Below are 9514 nucleotides of genomic sequence, written 5' to 3' on the forward strand. Positions count from 1 at the left end.
CAATATAATGCACAAATGAAATATATATTAACAGGAGTAACCATATTTACCACTCAACAGGCTTTCATAATAGAAGTTCCTCTTGCAACAAGGAGACTTGAAATACGGCAAATATTGTGTTTTGCACAATGATGTACTTCAGAGGAGTTTCAGTTTTGCCGAATTTCAATACCAGGTCTTTGTAGATGCCTTGTGGCCATGATAGATCAGAACAAAACAATTATAATATTTCTTCTAGATAATTTCTTCTCTTACAGAGGGTGTACTCCAAGCTCCAAATGAATGTGAGCAAAGGTGATCTATCCCATCATCCAAAAAATAAAGGTGATCTATACCTTCTTCTTCTTCTTCTTATTCTTCTGTTGTACAAAATCCTTCCACGCTACGTCACCAAGCTCTAAACTCTTTTCACATTCACATCGAAGTCCTGCAACTCATTAATGAGGAACATCATAACTGGGAAACATCATATCTTTCAATCTCTTTGGCTAAACTACTACACATCCACCATACTTCAAACACCTATACAGATCAAAAACTGCAAGACCGAAGGACCCGATCCCCATCTGAAACTGGTCATTTCAAAATCAAATCAGGTTAAAAATTCTTAATGCCAGCCGATAACCATTCCCGATGGTTGTAAAAATTGTGTGGCCAAAAGATTCATCTATTTCTTTGCTTGACCCTACATCAGAGAGCCCAATAGAGGACTGTTTTGTTATCCATGACTACTCTTTTATTGGTGGATTTTAGGGACAATCTTTTGATAATCCTCAAAAGCCCTCCAAGGCCTTCCTCAGATGGATCTTTAGGCATTGTTGAAGGAAACTCTAAATTATCTGAAAAGCAATATTACTATTTCATTTTTATGGTCAGAGAAAGAATCGGATATTTAGAGGAGAACAACCCTTAAAATAATTGAAAGAATCTAAAGAAAAACCATTGAATTTTCCGATACACTCTCCCAAAAAATATAGACAAAGAGAATACCTTAATGATTGAACTCAAAACGATCATATTTGTCTTCATCCTCAATTTCTCTAGGTGAAATGGTCCTCGCAAATCCAGCCTTCGGTAAACTTAAGAGAAGAAACTTTGATACTCTGGCAGTGTCTGATGGCTAATACACTGACACTAACAAGTTTTAATTGTGGCATGCAATTTACTAAAACAATCCATCCAAATCATGGGCCCTAACTAGATGGATCATAAACCTAAAGTTACAAGGCTTTCTGAATAGATAATTGGCGGACAATTAATAGATGTCTAGCACCAACTCCTTCAGTCCTCAACCTCGGGATATGTAAAGCCATTACAAGAACAGCCAAGCAAAGGAGAGGAATGGTGGCATTTAATGGAAGTAATAAACTTATAATGTAAAATATAGTCAAAGGTCCAAGCTTAACAATCCAATCTCCATTAACCAGTGCTTAGGATCTTTTTTAATTTGATTTTGAGGCGAAGACTCCACAAAAGGCCCCATAATTTGGACGGTTCAATTCGAGAAAAATCTATACTATGTGTAGAATTTCCAAGTGCTTGCGTATAAACCATCACACTCTACCATAGTAAGCCCCCTAAATTTTAATCGCTCGATAAGGCATCCTCTGGCTTCAAGTGGGGCAGCTGACCTTATTCAGAATCCGTTGGCCAATGTATTGCAGCCCATAGCATAGAGATCTCTATTGGGGAATGGCTTTGCTTGTGAATCAAATTGTCTATCAAACTTAAATTAAAAGGGTAAGAAAGACAATTTACAGTCTTGCCCATATACATCGAAATAGAAGGTCATTGCTGAGCAAAAGCATTGTCATATTGTTGAGGCCAGTAGAGCTCTCATGTTTCAAAGTGGAATTCCACAATCTCTTTGGCGAGAAGCTTTCTATACCATTGTTTTCTTGATCAACCGAATGCCGAATCCAATTCTACATAATCAGCCCCCATTAAAGATCTTGTTTGGAGAGAAGCCCAACTATAGTGCTTTACAAGTTTTTTGCTGTGTGTGCTATCCTTATCCGGGTACCTATAGGAAAGACAAGCTAGGCCCCACATCTGCCAAATGTGTTCTTCTTGGACATAGTGGTTCCCATAAAGGCTGCTGCCACCTTAAACCCCTTTCGGGATGCGTTTATATCTCTAGAAGTGTCACTTTTTTTTGAAGTTTCTTTCCTTTTCATGATATGTGCAGGTCAAAGGCATTTATCCCTTTTCAATCCCCCTGCCTCAATTGTTCTTCCTACCTTTATCTCAAAGGGATAGAGAGTGATGCATCAATCCCTTTATCTCATAGCCCAAGCCCCACTTCACATGTGTCAGGCCTCTGCCCGAACCCCCCTCGTGGGCCCCACATCACATGGGTCTCACCTCCCACGAGCTACCTGACACACACGGGCCGTCCGCCCCAAGTGTGCCCCCACATCCCACAAGCCACCCACTCAAACCCAGTGTGAAAATGCCCCGTATCAATCGCCTCCGATGAGAAGTCTCGAACATGAGACCTCCCCCTCTGATACCACTTTGATGCAGGACAACTAACCACTTGCTCTGAAAACTCAAACTTATAGAGCATGGCAAATCAATCCCTTTATCTCATAGCCTAGGCCCCACTTCACAGAGGCCCTTGGCCGAAACCCCCTCGTAGGCCCCACATCACATGAGTCTCGCCTCCCACAAGCCGCCCACCCCAAGTGTGCCCCCTCATCCCATGGGCCACCCCACTCGAGCCCGGTGTGAAAATGCCCCTACATTTTTTATTTTTTATTTTTTATTTTTTTTTTGGGAGGGGGGTTTACTTGGCACTAGGACAATCTTTCGTGGGATCCTCATCCCTTAACAACCATAGAGAGATGAGAAGTGGGGGAAAGAATGAAATTACAATCTCTTATGAAATGGAAGACCTCCCATCCACTGACTATAAGGTTATGCACCTAAGACCGACCACTGGTTCTTGAAGAGCTAGTTAATACTGCTCACCAAGAGGGTTCATCCAACCATATATACAATGGTCTCCCTAGTAAGCTCCCCAAGCATATCCCACCTTCTTATTCCCCTAGAAAGTATGCGTTTAACTCAGATATCATCAACCAATGGTCACCCGCAACCATGATGGCACTATTAAACCAATGTCCTCTCTCTGCATTGCTCAGCACAATTGCTTCTCTACTTTCTAAACCAACCTATTATACTCAAGCAGCTCGTTATCTGAATTGGCGACATACTATGCCTGCTTTAAGAGTTCAATGCCCTCTTAAAGAATCAAACGTGGTCCTTAGTTTCTTGCTCCAAGCATGTGAATTGAGTTGGTTGTCGATAGGTGTTCAAGGTGAAATAACATGTTGATGGCTTACTAGAACAATAAAAGGCACAACTCATTTCCAAGGGGTATAAATCAATGGCCCGGCCTCAATTATGGTGAAACATTTAGTACCATTGTCAAGCCTACTACCATGCGCTATGTTCTCTCTATTGTTGTTTCATGCAGGTGGCCAATTCACTAGCTTGACGTTAAAATCCTTGCAAGACAGCTAAGGAGGTGTACAGACAATGGCATCTTGGCTTTGTTGACAAATCCTATCTTGATCATGTTTGTAAACTTTATCCACTTTACATGGACTAAAGCAACCACCCCACGCGGTTCCGATGGTTCATCATCTTTCTACTCGATTTCAGTTTCTTTTGCAACCGAACCAACTCTTCTATGTTTATTTGTCTCTCTTCTCATGAGATCATTATCACTTCTATAGGTGGATGATATTACTTATTGTGATAACTCCTCCATTTTGTCCTCGTTCATACACAATCTTGATTCTTAGTTTGATCTAAAAGATTTGAACCCTATTTACTACTTCCTCGGAATGGAAGTAAAAGATGACTCTCACATCCTTTCTTTTCACAACAAACCTAATTCACGGCTAAACTCCTTGAAAAGGCATTTGTGCTTGCCACTACTGCAGACCGTGATCCACAACAGACACTCTCCAGCATCTTGCAATGACTCATCCTGATATTGGCCATGTTGTCAATCAGTGTGTCAATTCATGCATGTGCCAACCACTTCTCACCATGCCACCATGAAACGTATCCTATGGTACATCAAAGGGTCTTGGGTAATTGTCTCACCATTCTACCCATCTTGTTGCCTTCTCCAATGTAGATTGGGTTGTTTGTCTAGATAATAGTCGATCCTTCACAGGTTATTGAATCCATTTGTGGCTCCAACCTGGTTTCTTGGGGTTCAAAGAAACAGCCCACTGTCTCTCATTCAAGTGCATAGGCTGAATAGTTTGCTCTGGCCTCCACTAATGCAATGTTCTTTAGCTTCAGTTTATTCTTCATGACCCGTATTGTCAACCTCTACAAGTATCTTGTGATTAACTTAGTGCTACATATTTGGTTGATAATCTTGTGTTTCACACTAAAACCAAGCACATTGAGATAGATTATAATTTTGTTGGTAACAAGTTGTGTGTGGTGAACTGCATAATTTCTTTGTTCTAACAACTTGTGCTATTGTTGATGCATTTACCAAAGGTCTCACCAGTTCTCAATTTTCTTTCATGAAGCACAATCTAATGCCATTGTATCTGCCATCGCTTTGAGGGGGAGTATTTGGGTGTCTCACACTGTCTCCTGTTGTTTATTAAAAATAAAAATGATAATTGAACTAGTGTGAGTATGCGTAAAATCATGTAATAATCACAAGGAAAATTGTGTACTTTTTCTTAGATATTTAATACAATGAGAAACCCTAAAACTAGGGCATTGTTAAACTCTCTAAACCAATCTCTTTCAATGGGGTCGCCATTTAGATGCTTAACTCCCATGAGAAGTATTTGAACGATATTACTTCACTGTTGCCATCCAGTTATATGGACATTGAATAGGCTACACTGTTTTATTACATCAATCTTTCATGTTTTGAGGGAGCGTAATAAGCGCATCTTTCAAGAGCCAGCTTCCTCCAAAACATCTATGCTTTCTGTTATTTTTGTTAATGTTTGATACAAGTTACTCTTTGTTAGATACCTTTAGGTTACTCCTAAGCAAGTCCAGCTTTCCGCGCTGATTGGAAACTCCAGGAACTTAGTCCAGGACCCTCTACAACTGCAGGTATTCCCATCCTTCAGCAGAGTAACTATCACATGGCCTCCATCTTGGCTAGGGACGATGCTGGCAATACAATATATGATAAGGTCCTACATGTGGTTGGACAATGGGAGTTGGATAGTCAAATTTTAGGGAGCAACTGCATTTGAGAGTATTCTTCCATGTAGAAATCAGTTTGTTGTTGAGATCACAAATGTCAATAATGTCATTCGAGCCATCAAGAACCCTTCAAATTGTCAATGGCAAAGTAGGATGCAGCTGTTATGGTTGCTAGGCTTAGATGCCTGGTGGCGAATGATGCTGCTTCTCCTGGTTGGCTTAAGAGATCCAAGGGCCAAATTCATAAGATAATTACTCCTCTTAGACTTCAGGATTGCCAATTGCCTGTTTTCATTTTGTAGGAGACAGAGAGGTTGCTCCTATTTGGGCTTTTATTCTCAGCTGTGGGCACTGGTTATTTTGTTAGGTTTCTTTTTGTCTTTACTTAGACCAGGCTATGGGATTTAGTTTGTTTTTGCGTCGGTTGACAGGCTTTCCCTCTTAGCTGACCTGTTGTATCTTGTGTTTTAGCTGTTTAGCTTGTTTTCCCCCACTGGTCGTCATTTTCTCGATTGACAAAAATCAAAACGCACACACAGAGACTGTATACACATCTTCGACCATCCAACAATTCTGGCCGGAAATCTTAAGTCGTGCTTCAAAATTGGTTTTTGAAGATTTGCATCTGAAATGTTTGCTAGATTCCTGCAAAACATCATTAAATTGTGGTAGATATGTTTGCATGGAATTCTTGGCATGTAATGTGCTTGCTCATCACAGTCATGCACTGTTTTTTAACACAAGATTGTGTACCTACCAAACATCTCCCACATATACTGCTTGCAGGTAGGTAAGGAATCCCTAGGCTCATCTCCCCCAACTTTATGAAAAGCGGGCAGGATCACAAATTTAAATTTGTATACAATTCCTGCCCACAATCTTATGCGCAGCAAGCTGACACACAGAACCGTTGATCAAAAGGTAGGAACTCACGGTCAAAAGAGCATACACCGTATCTGCAACATCAGCTGCTTCCGCTGTGATCCGGTATGCAACATCACCTGTTGAAACCTCACCCTCGAAGAACCATAAATCCCTCTTCAAAACCCTCTCGAACACATAAACCCGAATCCGACATGCCGAGTTCAATGCTGCTTCCCACAAAAACGCCTGCTGCCAATAGTTAGCAGCAGAACGGACCAAAACCAACGCCGACAGCTTCAGACCCTCCACAATCCAACGGTTCGAATCGAAGGTATAGAAAATCGCCGAAAATTTCCCAACCGTGGGAACGAGTTTTGAAAGGCAGTAAACGGAGAGGGCACTGAAGATCCAGCCTTTGAGAATCGGCTGCCATTCGGATATGAGGTAGGGTTTTAGAGGATGGAAAGAAGGAAGAGAGATGGAGAGGGCGTCGGGTGGGTGATCGTTATCGTCACGACGGATGGAGTTGGAAGGAGATGAAGAGAATGTTTTGATGGAGTTGGAGAGTTTAATGGGGGTTTTGGGAGAACATACAAGGGGAAAATGGGTATTTCTGGGTTTGTTAGGGGTTTTCTGGAAAACAAGAGAAGAAATGGTAGCTGTAGCTGGAAATTGGACTGCTGCTGCCATAGGTTTTCGTCAGAGAGGAGAGGAAGTGCAGGCGCCAGGCAACGTTGGAAGGGGAAGCTGGAAATTGGACCGCTGCTGCCATAGATTTTGGAAGCGGATTGGCTGGTGTACCTCACAACAGCTATATAGCTGCTGTATTGACGTCAGCAAGTTCGGTGGGTCTGATTATGAGGTATGTGTTATATCAAAACCGTCCATCCATTTGGCGAGCTCATGTTCAGGCTTGAGACGAAAAATAAGACAGATCTAACTATCAAGTGGACCACACTGCAAAAAGCAGAGGGAGATTGAACGTCTACCATTGAAACCCTTTTTCGGGTCACAGAAGTTTTGGATCAATATGAAATTTGTTTTTCTTCTTCGTTCAGGTCTTTGTGACCTTATGAACAGATTGGATGGAAAATAACATTATGGTGGGCCAATGAATTGTTCAATGGTGAAAATCATTATCTCCACTACTATTTGTGGTGTGGTCCTTATGATCTTTGGATATGATCCATTTTTCGGATAATGCTCTAAAATGATATCTAAAAATAGATAGATGGTGTAGAAAAAACAAATGCATCACTGTGGGGCCCATGTAACTTTGATCTCCTTTGAACCGTTGGTACAACTCAAAGCTCGAGTAGCGCCAGTGCTCATCTTCGCATGACACGTGGCTACAGCAGTTATATAGCTGGTGTACCACACACCACTGACATTACTGGTGTGTCGAAATCACCAAGTTTTGTGGGTCCGATCATGAGGTATGTGTTATATCCAAGCCACCTTCCATTGGTGAGATCGTTAATGCTTTAGCCGGTGAACGCCTCCTCCCACACACTAGCGTTGCCAAGATACCTTCACTTTTTGTCTTTGGTATTGATTTTTTAGTATTATCAAAGTATATTATTGACACGGATATCAAAATAAATTCGATTTGAAATTATCACTAGCTAGATGAAACTTCAACTTTACGGCCGGCTAAAAACTATAAAATCACTTAAGGGTTGGGAAATTTTTCAATTTCCTAACTCAAATGACTCTCACGGTTGGTTTATAACCATAGATTCTTATTAAAGGCCTCGGTGACAAAAAAGGAAGAGATTAAGTACACTTTTTGGCCCGTGCGATATGCGGTCTCTCTCTCACAAGATTTTGTAATTTTTGGAGATTTAATGGAGTTTCGGTATTTTATATTTGGTTTTGTTTTGCATTATTCGTAAGGGCCAAACAGGTGAAAATAAAATAAAACTATACAGCCTTACATCAAAGAGGCAAGTGACCCCGGATAGACAAATAAAGTAAAAATGCAGTTAATAAAATAAAATATCAACTAGCCTTACTTCGCAGGATTTAAGATATTGGGCAAGCAAATAAAGTAAGAGAAAATGAATAGAGAAAATAATGTAAAATGAGATATAAGGAAATATGGATATATTCGATGCACTTGGAATGTGTGGAGTGAAATGCAAATGAAATAGAGATAGAAAAATTCTTACCTTCAATGACTTCTTTAATGATCATTTTGGTCTCCTATGTCGGGCAACATGTCGGCATGTTGGAAATCTTTAAGACACCTCGAGCAGCACCTACAAGTGAACTCCAACCATCAAACCTCTGTATTTTCTCTATTTCTTTCTCTTTAGTTTTCTCCCTCTCCGGCTCACTTCCCTCGTTCCTCTCTATCTTTCTGTATCTGTCTCTCTCTTACAAGTGGTAAAGGGGTCTATTTATAAACCTTGTAGTCGCAATCGTAGATGACTCTGCGTGTTGGGAGCTGCAATTTTTTTATGGCTCCTATGGGCATAACAGAGTTTTTAACATTAAATGTGCATAGCTTAGTGCTTAATGCGCTCAAATGTTGCTTGGGTGCCTCTAGCTCACTTTCCGTGTGCATCATTGCACTGAGCTTTAAACTTTTCATCTTTGTAGACTTGAGCTATGGTACAGTAACACTTCGGTCTTCACTTTCGAAAGGCTCAACCAACTACATGATACAACGACTCACGTGATTGACAAACTGGGTGCAAAAATAAGTGCATTAACAATCTCCTCATTTGTCAATTACATGACAAAAACCTAACCAAAGACCAGTCACAGTCCATATATACCAATGACATACCAAAACAACCAAACAAATTATATGTCAATATAAAAATTTACTACTCGAAACACTAGGACATATAACATTTGCATTGCTTCCCCTAAATTGTTTTCCGGATCATACCTACAACAACAAGAATCAAACCTTATACAAGAGAATGCATTGATTTGGTGGGATATGATCTTTCTCCTCATTTTTGTTAGTATTTGACAAAGAATTAGTTCCAAAAAAATGTACGAATAAAAATTACATATGAAACAACTCTGTAGTCAAAGATTTACCATTATAATGCTTATACTAACAAGGGCTAGGGATGCACATAATCGTTAAAATCATAGAGCATACCAATTAAGGTCATTCAATCAATATACCAATGAAAAACAGGAATGACCATAGACAATCCAAACTATAAACATGTGATATATAGTTCAACAACTTTAAAGCTTAAATTATCAATTTAAATGAGGTTAAATCCTCAAATATTACAATTAAGCACAATATGAGGCTAAAATCCTCTGATTTAACTATTTAATCATATAAGAGGCTAAAATCCTCAAATTTAATGAAAGAGCTCATACTAGATACTTAATCCTCAGATTCATCATTTCAGCCCAAAGGGACTTTCTAGGTTACCTCCTTGTGGAATTATAGTCTCTGAAAATTTTAGGG

General features: G+C 40.1%; 1 protein-coding gene across 9 annotated transcripts in view; it reads right to left on the minus strand.

The window, feature by feature from the left end:
- The window catches only part of LOC131250847 (ABC transporter B family member 29, chloroplastic), a 72176-nt gene extending 65312 nt beyond the window's left edge, over positions 1–6864 (minus strand). For 7 of the 9 annotated variants that reach the window (XM_058251271.1, XM_058251248.1, XM_058251239.1 and 4 more), the window contains exon 1: positions 6139–6863. In XM_058251271.1, the coding sequence (XP_058107254.1) occupies positions 6139–6759 (621 nt within the window). In that variant the 5' untranslated portion in view covers positions 6760–6863. Of the gene's footprint in view, positions 1–6138 lie in introns of all 9 variants that reach the window. The other 2 variants (XM_058251262.1, XM_058251255.1) reach the window with 1 other exon arrangement.
- Between the last annotated feature and the right edge of the window lie 2650 nt (positions 6865–9514).

This window comes from Magnolia sinica, chromosome 1, assembly GCF_029962835.1.
Source record: "Magnolia sinica isolate HGM2019 chromosome 1, MsV1, whole genome shotgun sequence".
NCBI classification, from domain to species: domain Eukaryota; kingdom Viridiplantae; phylum Streptophyta; class Magnoliopsida; order Magnoliales; family Magnoliaceae; genus Magnolia; species Magnolia sinica.